The sequence below is a fragment of the Grus americana genome, chromosome 4 (assembly GCF_028858705.1).
Source record: "Grus americana isolate bGruAme1 chromosome 4, bGruAme1.mat, whole genome shotgun sequence".
Lineage (NCBI taxonomy): Eukaryota > Metazoa > Chordata > Aves > Gruiformes > Gruidae > Grus > Grus americana.
In genome coordinates, this window is record NC_072855.1 from 56,237,501 (window position 1) to 56,251,128 (window position 13,628).

The 13,628-nt window shown below is 36.1% G+C and overlaps 1 protein-coding gene across 10 annotated transcripts in view; it reads left to right on the forward strand.

Moving 5' to 3' along the window:
- GSTCD (glutathione S-transferase C-terminal domain containing) overlaps positions 1-13,235 on the forward strand; it is a 74,178-nt gene extending 60,943 nt beyond the window's left edge. For 8 of the 10 annotated variants that reach the window (XM_054823440.1, XM_054823437.1, XM_054823435.1 and 5 more), the window contains 4 exons: positions 1,403-1,536; positions 3,326-3,356; positions 7,503-7,572; positions 11,334-13,235. In XM_054823440.1, the coding sequence (XP_054679415.1) occupies positions 1,403-1,536; positions 3,326-3,356; positions 7,503-7,572; positions 11,334-11,470 (372 nt within the window). In that variant the 3' untranslated portion in view covers positions 11,471-13,235. Of the gene's footprint in view, positions 1-1,402; positions 1,537-3,325; positions 3,357-3,792; positions 3,833-7,502; positions 7,573-11,333 lie in introns of all 10 variants that reach the window. The other 2 variants (XR_008576806.1, XR_008576807.1) reach the window with 2 other exon arrangements.
- The last annotated feature ends 393 nt before the right edge of the window (positions 13,236-13,628 follow it).

The window sequence follows — 13,628 nt, forward strand, 5'->3', positions numbered from 1 at the left end:
GCAGAGGTCTTTGTTTTCTGCTTGGATAGATGGGGAAGTGACTATAATTACATTCTATGATAATCTAATAGCTGTGATATTAAGAATCTATTTCTGATGTTAAACTAGTTTTATTTTTCTTGTTAAATTCATATGAGCAGAAAATGTTCATTGTGAAATTTTCTTATTAATTTTTTAATGTTCTACTTGAGACAAGAATGTTTGTTACCATCTGTGTGCAATTATAGTTCAGTTGATGATTAATGGTCTGCTCAGCTGAGCTTACATCAAGCAGTCTGCAAACAAAAAAGTCTTTGTTTTAATCTGTATCTGAGAGCAAAGTTTGTATCTTCCAATTTCTGTATCTTGAAAAACAACTTTGAACCCTGAAATCTAAGCTTTGAAGTTTTAAACTTTTTCCTAAATTTAAAGTGAACAAAAGGCAGAGAAAACAATACAGTTTTACAAATCTGCACTGCTGCATAAAATGAAAAACATGCCTCAAAAATGTCCTTAGTTTAATGAAAACATAGAGCAATCTGCATGCACCAGACCTTCTCTTTTCAGCTACTGAGTACATGGAAGAAGGCAGAGAAAGTAATGCCTCCACTTCACCTGGCCCCTTTGGTGTCACAGGCAGTGCTAGGAAAGAGCTGCTTGCCTTGCCTTGCAATCTATCGAGTACAGGAGTAACGTGCCTTCCTGTAGGGGAGCAGAACCTGTGCATTGCCCAAACACACATCAGTGCTTGCAGGTAGCTGTTGTGATTAAATGGCATTCTAGTTTTAGTATGAGAGCTCATCACTAGGAAAAAGAAAGAAAAGAAGGAGGAAAAAAGGAAAAGGGGGGCAAGTTGTATTTGATGCTTCCTGCCCCCAGTGTTTCTTTTCTAAAGTTTTTACTCAATACCTTACAATCAAATGATAAAAATCTATGCATAAATGTTGTCCTTTAAATGTGACCTTCAGGTATGTCTGTTACTTCTCTTACTGCTAAGTTGAAATCTAGATTTGAAATAGCGTATTTCTAAGTCCTTTTTGCTTGACAAAAACTTTTGACTAATCACCAAAGTAGTTTTTCTTTTAATATTTTTCTGGAGCTTTGCTTTTAATTTCTTTGATATCATAATGCAGTGCACCTACCTTTTGAGTGCTTTTGGTGAGTGACCCTTGTTGAGTGTTGATGGTTCCCTTGTTAATGGAATAGGCTGTACATTTTCTTCTGCATAGATATGAAGGAGAAGAATGAAAAACTGAGGAACTAAGGACCAGGCCTTTGGCATAACAGCTTTCATTGCAAAAATTTCCTCATATATTGAAGTAACTCAGTCAACCAAAAAAATACTGCAACAGGATTGTATTTAGCATATTGCTGTAAAGAATTTGCTTGTTTCTTTGGGGTTTTTTTGTGTTTAACACTCTAGGTGGCTCTGCATGCATGTGGTGTGGCAACAGACATGGTGATGGAACACTGCATCAAGGCACGAGCAGCTTTTGTCATCTCCCCGTGTTGTTATGGCTTCATTCAAAACACGGTGAAGTTTAAATATCCACGAAGGTAAACCAAAGCTAACAAGATAAGCTTTAAAATATCAACTTAAATGAAGGAAGAAAATACTGAAAGAGTATAGAATTAATCAACTGAAGATCATGGCAAGTGTCTAGGCTAAACTGGTTCACAGTTTTAATGCAACTTATTTTTCCTGTTTCTTTTTACAAAACCCATCCTGAAAGGGAGACAGATTTGTAATTCCTGGGTTATTTTTTTCTGGATTTATCTATTCCTAGTTCAAAAGGCTTTATACCATCAACATAGTAGATACAGTATGTGGGAATCTATGTAATATGCAGACCTTTTACCTTGAAATCACAAAGTTAATAGAAAACTCATGAAAGTTACTGTAAGAAGGGGAATTGACGTTTTAATGTTGGAGAAACATGTAAGCAATCAGCTTAAAGAAATGGGTCTGGTTTATACCACAGTTTACTGCTTGTGAAACTCTTCTGATTTATTCCCAAGTAGACAAGCTCTCCTGTATTTCAGTTTGTATTTTTAATGCTTTTTCAATGGACTATGTAGATATTTTATTGTCTTCAAAGCTGCCATGTTGGACATACTTATATATTTTAGGCTTAAGAATTTTAATACCTTTTATATAAAAAAAATACAAAAAATAAGCATAAAGTGGCAGAAGATAAGAGGTTAACAGCTTTCTGAGGGAGAACTAGATGGGGGAAGAGGGTTGTGTGGTGTGGGGTGGTTTGTTGTTTTTTTTTCCCCCCGTAAAGCTGAGCTTTGCATTTTGGATGTCCAAGATGAATCAGATTTAATTCTTGTAGGAATTACAACATTGTCTTAGGTATATATTTGCTAAAATAAGAAACGGAAACATGCTGTTTTAAAAGGAATCTTGCATATCCATGTTAAATATTTTTCATATTTTACTATAATATCGAAGTGTGCTGTCACAGAAGTACGTGGAGAGTAAATATTTAGAATTTGTCAGTTTGATAAACTTCGCATTTAACAGTCTTTTCTTAGTCAATTTGATTCTTCCATCTCTTTATGTGTGTCCCTTTTTGTTTTCTCCTGTGACACAGTAGAACAAATAAGTATTCTTAAGGAAGAGGCAATAAAATTTTAAGCCTTCTAAAGGTAGCAGGCATATAGCTTTTCTCTGTTGACTTGTTTTAAAAATGACTGAATACTGTTTAACTTTTGACCAGTTACGTTTTTAGATCGTGAATGCTGGAAATGCTCACTATGTTAGAAAACTTTTATTGCTGTAGATGCTGCAAGAATGTAAATTATGGTTTTGTTTGCTAAAATTTTGAATCTAACATCGTAAGCCTATGTAGAAAATTATCAAGCCTATCTTGAGCTATGTTTTAGGGTTTGCTTTTTCTTCTTTCCTTATTTGATATGATCATAAAACATGATTGCCTGCCCGTATCCCCATATTGCTCATGTTCTATACTCAATTCCATTGTAGAGGCACCTTACTTTTGTGATACAAACAAAATATATGAATGTCTAGAGGTTAATACATGCAATACAAAGTATTTATGTGACAACATGGAATCATCAGTAAATCTGTGTTAGCCTTTATAATGATTTAAAGAGAGAATTTTTATTAATAATACAATAGAAAAAAAAAAAGACAACACCAAATACGCTTTTCCTTTTCTAGTGAACTGGAACTGTAATGGTTTCTGGGTTTTTTTGAATGCCTTTCTGTAGGATACAGATATTTCTATTTTGTTTAAAATGTGTTCAAGTATGTAATGATTGCTTGTGTCCACCTCTGCTTTTTTAGATGTTAATTGAATTGGTCTTTTTTTTTCAGTCATCAGTTCAAAGAAATTTTGTCCTATAAGGTATGTAAAAGGGCTGGAGAGGGGTTAGAGGGTTATGTGCAGTTTCCTGGGTTTCACTGGGTGGTCTTATCAAATCAAATCAAAGTGGTTATCTTTTAATTGCAAGGAGAAGCATGTGTTATGTAAAATGTTCATTTGTAGTGGAGATGTCATTGTGCTGGTTTCTCTGCACCATCCATTTTAAAGGCTTTTTTTCTTCAATAAAAATAAATAGTTTCTCCACAAAAGAACTTTTTTTTTGTCATAATGTATAAGTGAGCCATTCCTAAGATACTTCAGTATGTATCAGTTAACAATTACAGGATACCAATTTATTTAGGTCTTAAATACAACTGTTTTTACTGGCAAATGTCTGATCATTTTTAAGTAAAATTATTGCTTTTATAGATATTATTTTCTGATAAACATTAGATTTCTCCCTCTAATTTATGTCTAGAAGTTTGGACATAGTGAGTAGGAAGAGCTTATACTCATTGGTAAGAATTTTATACAGTATTGTTTTAAAAACGTTATTCAAAATTATTTCAAAAATATTAAAATGTGTTTGGAACCTGGGGAGCCAGGGTCTGTGTGGAGATAGTCTGAGAGGAAAGTGCGAGAAAGAATCAATAAGGCACGCAGATCTGACAGAATGACGGTAACAGATAACAGGGGAGTGAAAAAGTACAAGAGCAGAGAGGTGGGCAGTGGACAGCTGGTACTGATCTGTTAAGCTTTGTCTAGTTCGTGATAAGCAACCAGAAATTTGAAGGTTAGATGCACTTAATGTGGCATGGAAAACAAATGTTTCCATTTGAGAGACGCAAGGCTATATAGAAACTTTACTAAGTTTGCATGCCAAATCCTAGACAAGGGTCTTGGTGTTTACAATATAGAAATGAATTTTGGAGATGCAGAATAATGTAACAGAAATATGAGAGAGACGGTATTTCTAATATCCAAACTTTTTTGGGGACAGTGAGCATTGCAAAGATGCTGTACGTAATAGGAAAATGGAGATCATCCTTTTTAATCCTCAAATCAGAGGGCATTAAAAAAACTCAGAAAGTCTCCAGCCATCGTATATAGGAAAGTTCAGTTAGCTGGTAATACACTGATCTTCATGACAGTCTGGTTTATGTACACTTCTGTAATTTACATGGAAAAAAATGTCCATAGATTGAGATCATAAAAGCAGCACAGTGGATTTGGGCCTGCCATTATTTTTTCCCTTGATTAACATTCTTTTCAACACATTTATGTTCCTAACACATAATCACAAAGAACTCAGGTTTCAGTTCAGAAAAAGTTTATTTACTAAGCTATTATTAAAAGTAGGCCTGTTGACAGTACAGAGGAAGGTGGTGACAAGTTATAAAGTCAAGGATGCCTAGATTAGGATAGGGTCTATAATCTCATTAGAGCTCAGTGAATTTGTTTCTTAATCTGTTAATCCATGAAGGTTTAAATCACGGGGTTTGTCAACACTATAGAAGTTCCAGCATTTTATTATTTGTTTTGCAGAAGGGCACAGGGGCTGAGGACAATGCCAAAAAATATTGCTGCTCTTAATAATGTAAGAGTTTATACAAATGGTCTAGGCTGCCTGGTGCCTCAAATAATCCTAGTTATAAATAACTTCTGTTATACAGCTAGCTATATGTGTTTTTATATTTCATATTAATAAATTGTTAGGGGTTATTGGCTAGTAGCCAAAGCTGCCATATGTTAGCCACACGTTGTCTGTGTCACCCCCTCCAGTTCCCATTTTAAATTCATTTCTCTTATCTTTCATTTTAGTGAGATCTAAAAAGACATCCAGAAGTCTGGCAATTCCAAAACTTTTTTGATTAGAACATTATGCTGTAATTCATTAGTTTATAGCTGCAAAGAATAAGGTTATGATAGCTGTAGATTTCTACCAGGATACATTTTGAGACTCTGTTTGTCAAGACACTCTCCCTGTAGGAGAACTGGAAAGTAAAACTTAATAACTTTGCACATACAACTTTGAAACCTTAATAGGAATTGAAGGCGTGGGTATTCTAGTAAGCAAGTTAACTGTTTGTGCATGCACAAAGTTTCGGCAGTTTATAGTTGTCTTCATTATTTTAGAAATGCTTTTCTTGTTTCTGCCGACAGGGAATGTGACAATTTAATGACTGTGTCATGGGGAAATGCTGTAGTCATAACTTAGGGTCTAGTTTAAGTTTTTGGATCATGTCTGTAGGAAGCCAAGGCATTAGAGTCAGTCCAGATTTTCAGGGTAAGTGGCAAGGCTTACCTTGGCTCTGCTCTAGTCAGATGAACTGAGAACCTGATGGTGCAAAGAGCCGGGTTGTGTTGGATGCCTGAAGGCTGGTGAGGGGTTCTGTGCCGAGGTGGATCTTCTCCCTCTGCTCTGAATCCCTCTTTTTCTCCCCAAGCTGCCTGTCGCGGCTACTTCTCTCCTCATAGCAGCCACGTTGCCTGTAGCTCTCCTTCTCCTCCTTTCTCCAGTAGTCACGTGTGGGTTTAACCTTTTCAGCTCTTTTGTACTACAAAAATAGCCGTGTTTGAACTGAACTGACTGGGCATAACATGTTAAAGTCCTAAACGTATTATAACATGTTCTTGTTTTGCTTGCATATTTCTTATGGAGCTGTAAGCTGAAAACCTTCATATGAATGAGCTCCACTTGGGCACAAATATCCCTGCCTCAAGATACTATAAATTTATTTAAATTAGCAATATTTGAGTATCAAGTAGCAATAATATTTTATATATGGGCAAACTTTTTTGTGGTCAGATGTCTATTAAATTTATGAATTGGATGGAGTGTACTGTGGAGGGAGTTACCATCTTGATTTAATATGAAGATAGGATTTCATTCATGTTTTTTATGAAATGAAGACTTTTTGATGTTTATGTCCCCCTAATAAAAAGCTGAAGTATCCTTACTTCAGGATATGAAGGATGGTGAAGTTGCTTTCTCCATCTGATATAGGAACCAAACCTTTAAAATCATCATTTTATATCAGACAAGAATTTTAAAAAAAAAAAAAAATTCTTTTTGGTGCAAGACACATGTCTTTTTTTCAGAAGTATAACTCCGGAAGCTTCGCTTAGCAGAGCAGTTTTTGTTGTTGTCCATTTCTCTTTTCTCCCCATGACATTATAGGAGACTTGGGAATGTTGTATAGTTCTAAAATGGTTCTGATTTACTCTGTCCTGTGTATAATACTGCAGCTGTGCCAAAGAGCACAGCTGTCATCAGAGCATTAATTTCATTGTTACACCTTCAAGGCTTTTTCTCTTGCCATCTGGCTAACTTGCCTTCCTTGGCTTGGCTGGTCTTTGAGAAACTGTTATGCTAGCACAGGCGGTGGTTTTTGAAGGCAAATGAGGATGGGATTCTGCCTGCTTGCGTAGTGATCTAAGCAGGGAGTAAGGTGGTGGGGCTAACCCTCCACTGCACCGTACCCCTGGGTGACAAGACAGGAAGAAATCAACAGCAGCTGTTGTAGAAGCCTCTGCAGAAACTTGTAAGTGGAGTAGGGATAGTTTGAAAGTGATTTGTGCTCATTTTGAGGTAAGAAACTTTGCCATTCAGAGCCAAGTATTTTTTGCCTGCAGGATCAATTTTGCCTTCAGATCTTTTGGGTCGATTCTGAATGGATTTGGCAGAACAAAGGAAGTTTGACCCACAAGGTGATTCTTCTGGGATTCAACATCGCTGCTTGGGAGAAATGCGCACCTATTTAAGAATTTTGTCTTGGCTGCTTATTGATGCAGAGATACTGCTCCATGATGACTGTGCTAAAAGAAGGCTGTGTTGCTCATCTGTAATTGAAGGCAAAATTGGTCTGCAGTATGTCTTTGAAGATGCTATCTTGTATATGTTGCATCCAATTCAGCTGCTGCAGAGAATTAGAGTAACTGTAGCAAGAAACAAATACTCATGAGTAGAAATATGGTTGTGGTTATAAACACTTGATTTACACACCTTTAGAAGCCAAAGCAGTATCAAAATTAGGATTTGCACACACCTAGTTTTTCTAGAAACATAGTCTTCAATGTGATGGTGTTTTTGATACTTTTAAACATTGAATGAGATTTTTCTTACTTTATTTGGAAGGGGGAAATGCTACTGCACGGAATTTTTTTTACCTTTTTTTTTGTTTCTAGGAGCACATGATCCTTTGCAGATTTGCAGATCAGACAGCTGTTCAGCTTCCACCTGAACGCAGGCTGATAGGTATGAATTTCTGCAGCTATTGTGTAAACTTAGTAATGTATTTACCTTGCTATATAAAGGAAGTATTAGTACATTTATGAACAGAGCATTAAGTTGCTGTCTTCCCATCACACTTGAAAAATTTGAGTTTCTTCACATTTCTCCTCTTGCTGTCCTGAACGATGATATAGAAACCCTTTTCTTCTTTCAGAATTATCAATGCAAGAGGGTTTGCATTTTACTGATTTTTATTGCTTCACCTTTTTTTTTTCTCCCACCATTCTCTGAAAAGAATGAGGTCTTTGTAAAGTTCACTAAAGTTCTGCTATTGCCAGTTTATTTTACACAGAAATCACAGACTATTTGTAGTAGTGATTTTCAGTGTGCACCCTTTCTCCTGCTTGTAATTGCTGGTGATAACTCTCAGAAGGCCAAACATCTAATGCCAGCTGGAAACAATAAGGCTAAATTGCAGAGGTTGGGATGGCTTTGGTACAGGCAGGCTTAAGAACATGCAAACCTATTTAGCCCACCTCATTATTAGGATCATCATCATAATTTCAGAAAAAAACCCAGAGGGGTTTCTGGGATTTTTTTAATAGTGGATAATATTTATAATGTGAAGACTTTGCCAGGAATACAATTTGGTTTACCCCTTACCTGGGGTACCAGCCTTCTCATTGTGGGGAAACTTACGTTATAGCTACAGCAGTGCATGGCTCAATTTCTACCTGTTGTTAGTCAGTTCTGTTTCAGGTTTGTACCTGCCATTCTGAGTAAGAGCAGCTGCCTTCTGTTGGGTCATTTCTGTGCAATCAAGGGCCAAAGTAAATTGATTGCTGAGATTTTAGTTTCTTGGTCAGGTGTCAATGATTTCTGAGGAAAAGAAATGCAAGAAGCTATCATTAAGATTGCAGGAATTTTATTACTCAGAAGGACAGCAAAATACATAACACTTCAAATACTTGGAATAAGTAAAGCTATTTCTTCATTATGTGCAATATTCTAGTGTTCTTTGACTAGTATTCTTGCTCCTGTCTGGTATTAATATTCTGATGGCAGCTATAAACTAGCTTCCAGGTCAGAAAAGACAGAAGGGGCTGGGAACTCTCAGGTTATAACTGTGCATTTTTCACTTGCAAGTATATTAAAGCAGTAGTAGCAAATAATCATAATGTTTTTAAAAAGCTTCATTTGAAGACTTTAAAGTATTTCTTATACTCACAGCACAAAAAGAAAATAATAGAGATTCTGAGATAACAATATCTATTTTATAATAAATTTGTCAGCTCTTTTGCTATCATCACAGTATTTGAAAAAAATGAAAAAAAAAAAAAAAAAAAAAAAGGGCAGTGTTCAGTTACCAGAGTAGCACTCCACGTTGTCTCCTGCTGCTTGCCAGGTGGGCTGAAAATTGGAAAAGGACCCAAAAAACTTTTTTGAAAGATTGTAACTTTTATCTGTTCTCTGTCTCTGAAACTGCAAATTTTTTTCACAAATTTAACTTTTATGTGCTTTGCCCTGACAAAGCCCAAACATAAATCTTATGCCTCTTCCTTCCCCTACATAATTTTTTTTTCTGTTTTAAAGAATGTTATTGTTTCTTTAAGTTCCACGTAATACTGATCTGTTTCAGAAGATCATTCCCATTTCTGTGTTCTGTTTCAGCTTTGAAACTGGTTTTATGGGAGTTCTGTTGGGGTACTTTTAAGTTTTGCTTGCAGATAACTGAAGATTGAATGAGATCAGTGTTACAGCGATGGCGAGATTTTTTTTATTTATTTAATTTTGTGCAATGCCTGATCAGGCATTGAGAAAACTATGTAGATATCATTTAATGAACAGGTGGAGACTTTTTCTTTTCTATTGTAAATGATGGCAAAATGGCTTGTTCTGCTACTTTCTGAATATTTTAGGATTGCATTGCAGTTCCCTCTTAAATGAACAAAGTTGTCTTTCCCATATTCACTGGACACGTGTTTTTTATCCACTATATGTGCAGCAGTGGGACCTGAGTGCAAACATACTGAATGGTTTTATGAGGATCACAATACTAAATCATGCCCGCCTGATTTATTCTGTCTGATCACAGAACTGCTCCATGTATTTCACACAGTCTTACTAAGAGCCATCCAGGGAACCAGGCCCCAGTTGGGACAATCCCAAATCCCCCTTAGTGTGTACACTCAGAATAACAATGGTACTGCTGTCAGTGGCAGGAGCGTGTACATGCCTTTTTGTTCAACCGACTGCAGGTGATTTTCTATGAAACTCCAAATGTAGGAGAATAATACCACAAGAAGTAATTTATGGAAAACTGTCCTGGTTGGTTATATAAATTGGTAATTTCTACGTGCAACATATAAATCCATGCAGGACTGAGTTGAACAGTTCTTTTTCAGGCCTAACTGTATTATTGTATTTCTGAATTGTCTCCTACCCAATTACTACTCCTCTCAAATTCCAAGCCACCAACAGAAGAGTCCAAATGTCATAATGTTGGTGAAGTCAAAGTAGTGAATTTCTTTCGTAGCTAAGGAATTTAGCTGAGAAGGAGAAAATACTTCTGGCCATTGGCTCACTGTGGAAAGACAGACTAGATTGGACTTAGCACTATATTAAAGTGTGATGTGCACCAGCTGTTCTGAAATACAAGGATACTGAGGGGCATGTTTGTGCCATCTGCCCAAAACTTCTACAGGCACCTAACAGATGCATACCAGGGCTTGTGACGGTACAGGCACTCAAGCTCAGGATATAGTGAGGGGAGAGAGGTAGGCAGTTGCAGAGGTTTTTTGAATGCCAGACTTGTATCCTGATGGTAAACAGAATGAATGCTCCCATCTCTTCCCTTCATCTCAGACCCCAAATATATTCAACTGTACAGTTCTGTCAGGAACAAGAAACAAGGTAGGATCATTGACTTTGAGACTGAAGTAGGGTTGTGCCTTGTTTGTGACTTGAGACTGCATGACTACTAGTGATAAAACATTTCAGGGAAGTGCTAAATCTTTCTTGTGAGAGCGTTTCAAATTGCTGAAAATACGATCTGACAAATCAATTCTGTATTGCAGAACATAATAATCAATTATAATGAGTAGCTATGTAAAGACAAATGGCACCATCATCTTGGCATGGCTGTATCATAATACAAACTTCTAAGCAGAAAAAACCCTTGAATTTATCCTTCTCATTTTTTCTGCGGGTAAATCTGAGATAAGATTAGTTTTCATTACTAATTTAGTATTTTTGTTGATAAGCAGTTACATTCATATGTCTCAATTCAATTACACTGGATCACTGTTTGGTATTTTAGTCTTTTATTGATACTCAATCACCAGAGATTTTCAGATTTTAGATGAAAGTACAGGAAGAAAACAGTTATGGTTATAAAGGGAGTAGAAGTATGGCAATTCAGAGCGCTAAGGGGTAAACTAGGCATTTTTTTGTCTTCCTGTGACTTTTACATTAATGAATTTATATTTTTCTGTAAGTTTTGAGAATACTTAAAAATAGTTGTGCCTGTTATGTGTCTCTCTTTATATAGAGCTAATAATCCTTCTCAACATCTTTGCTAAATGAGGGTTACAAATCACAGATGTGATTTAAACTATGACTGTCTATTTGAAGTAAAACAGATTAAGATAGTTTTTTAAGTAGATTTGGAACTTATTTTTTTAGATGACTTACTGGTGTGTTTTCCTAACATTGAATATTTCTGATGTTTCTGATAATCTTTCTACATTTTTAGAGTTCTGTGCTCTCCTTTGCTCTCGTTTTAGGAAAGCAGTGTATGGGGCTTGTGGATCTGGATCGGGCACGGGCTGCAGAAGAACGTAACTACTCTGTCCAAGTTATATCTATGGAGCCAGAGAGTTGTTCTCCAAAGAACAATATGTTTGTGGGCACCCCTACTTAGAGTGTGAAACTTGCATTTGATTTGAAGTTGAACATAAATCTTCAGCGCATAATGACATCCAGCAGATGGAAGCATAGCTGGGAACCAGACATCACGCATCTTGAACCCATTGTGTTTGGAAAAGGAAGCAGCACAAAAAGTCTTAGAAAGAGAACTGCATGCAGAGCATCGCAAATCATACTTGTGTCATTAAGCAACTTTCGGTTCTTTTACTGAGAAGTTTCTGGATATAACGACTGTGCATGGAATCATATCCATCTGTAAAGGTTTAGAAAAAAGTTGGGCTCATTGAAAGGAAGGTTATTTCCTTTTTAGTAAAGCTGTCTTGGCTGCTTAAAAATTGCATTCATGGTCAAAACTGCATTTGTGTTCATAAGCAGAGCAGCTATCAGCCAATAATGCAGATCACTAGAGGAAGAGAAAAGATCAAATTTATGGTGTTAGTGAAGAAGGCTGCGCAATGGGTGGTGGCTTGACTTTGCTAAAGAATTGCATACTACTGTAGGAAGATTGTTTTTAATAAAAGTTCATCACAATACTTTGGGCGTCATTCTGCTTATCGAAAAATCTATTCTAACTTACCAACCTTTTTTAAAGATAATTTTTAAGTCTTATTAAATATTACACAAGGACTCTGTAGCCAGGCATTTGAAAGTGTGTTTATTTAAAGAAAGCAAACCCCTAATTATCCATTGACCGGATAACGGGAGCTAGTGATGATGCCAGCAAACAGAAACTTCACTGCCACCTCTGCTAATTGAAGTGTGTTGCATCCCATTCTTAAGAAACTTGCTGTCAGAAGAAATTTTAAAGGACAGTTCATGTGTCTATATACATCATCCTCGTTGATTTTATATTCAGTTTAAAATGTGAACAAAGTCACAGTTGTGGAACCATTTGAAAAAATCAACCACAGTCACGTTACTGTAAAATGAAAATAAAGGTTCTTCTGTGCTCTGATTAGTAGGCAGGTTTCTACCCTAATTTAAAATGATCTGTTGACACTAAAGTCAATAGAAAATAGGCTCCAAATGAGATTTTTCCTGCATATTTATGGGTTTGATACAATTATGAATTCTGCCATGAAGTTTGGTCAGTTTGAACATACCTTCAGTGCATGCAGCAAACAGAATTATAAACAACAATAGGTATTGGAGGAAAAAAAGGATCCTGAAATATTTTATTCTTCATGAAACTTATCTCTCTAAAAGATCTAAATACTTGGAGTTTTTAATGTGAAGACGGAAGGAAGCTGCAGGCTTATTTAGAAGCACAAAAGTGAGCAAGTAGGTATGAATTCATACCTTTAGCCCAAGTTCTTCAGTAGATAATGACGAAGTACTTTTTCTGCAACTTCTTATAGTTACAGGAGTAGCTGGAGTTAGAAGAATATATAGCAAATATAAAATATATGGCAATACCAATTGCCTCCAGCATTTTCTCTCATACTTGCCCAAATAGAACTCAGTTTTTAAGATAATGTTCAGACTTGACACGTTGCTATCTGCATTAAATTATTTATTTAGAACTCCAGATACTATGTCTGGAGTGAGAAAATGTCTCTTCATTACCTTTTTGTGCAGAAGGAAGAACTCATCAAGGTGAGACACCTGATGCAAGCTTTGATGCTGTTTACAGTAAGGATTTTCACAATGCTCTTCTCCAGGCAATGGGTACCAATATGAGTGTTTTAATTATGGTAAAGTTGAATATTTGACATGGTCTGATATTATGCAATAATAAATAGCTTTCAGTAGAGCAAAAATCTGTGCTGTTACATGCTTCACGACTTCTATACTGTGTCTCAATGGTCTGTAATATTTTTTTGGATCTACCAGAAAATGGAGAAGGAATGCATTTGGGATGTGCCATAGGGAACATGTGTGCCACTGAATAAAAGATAAAAATGGCTTTTTTGACAGGCAAAACCAGTATTTCTTGGAAACAGAAGTGGAGAAGGAGCCTTATTTAGACAAATGTCCAAAACATTATTAGACACTTAGCACAGTCAAGAAAAATAGCATAGTCACACACGCATCCAAATGCCAATCTCTGTTTTCATTTTTTTCTTTCCATTTCTTAAAGTACCTGTTTGCATGTTAATGACGCAGTTTCCCACAGATGTTGCTTATTTGTGACTTAAGTAAATTATTTTATA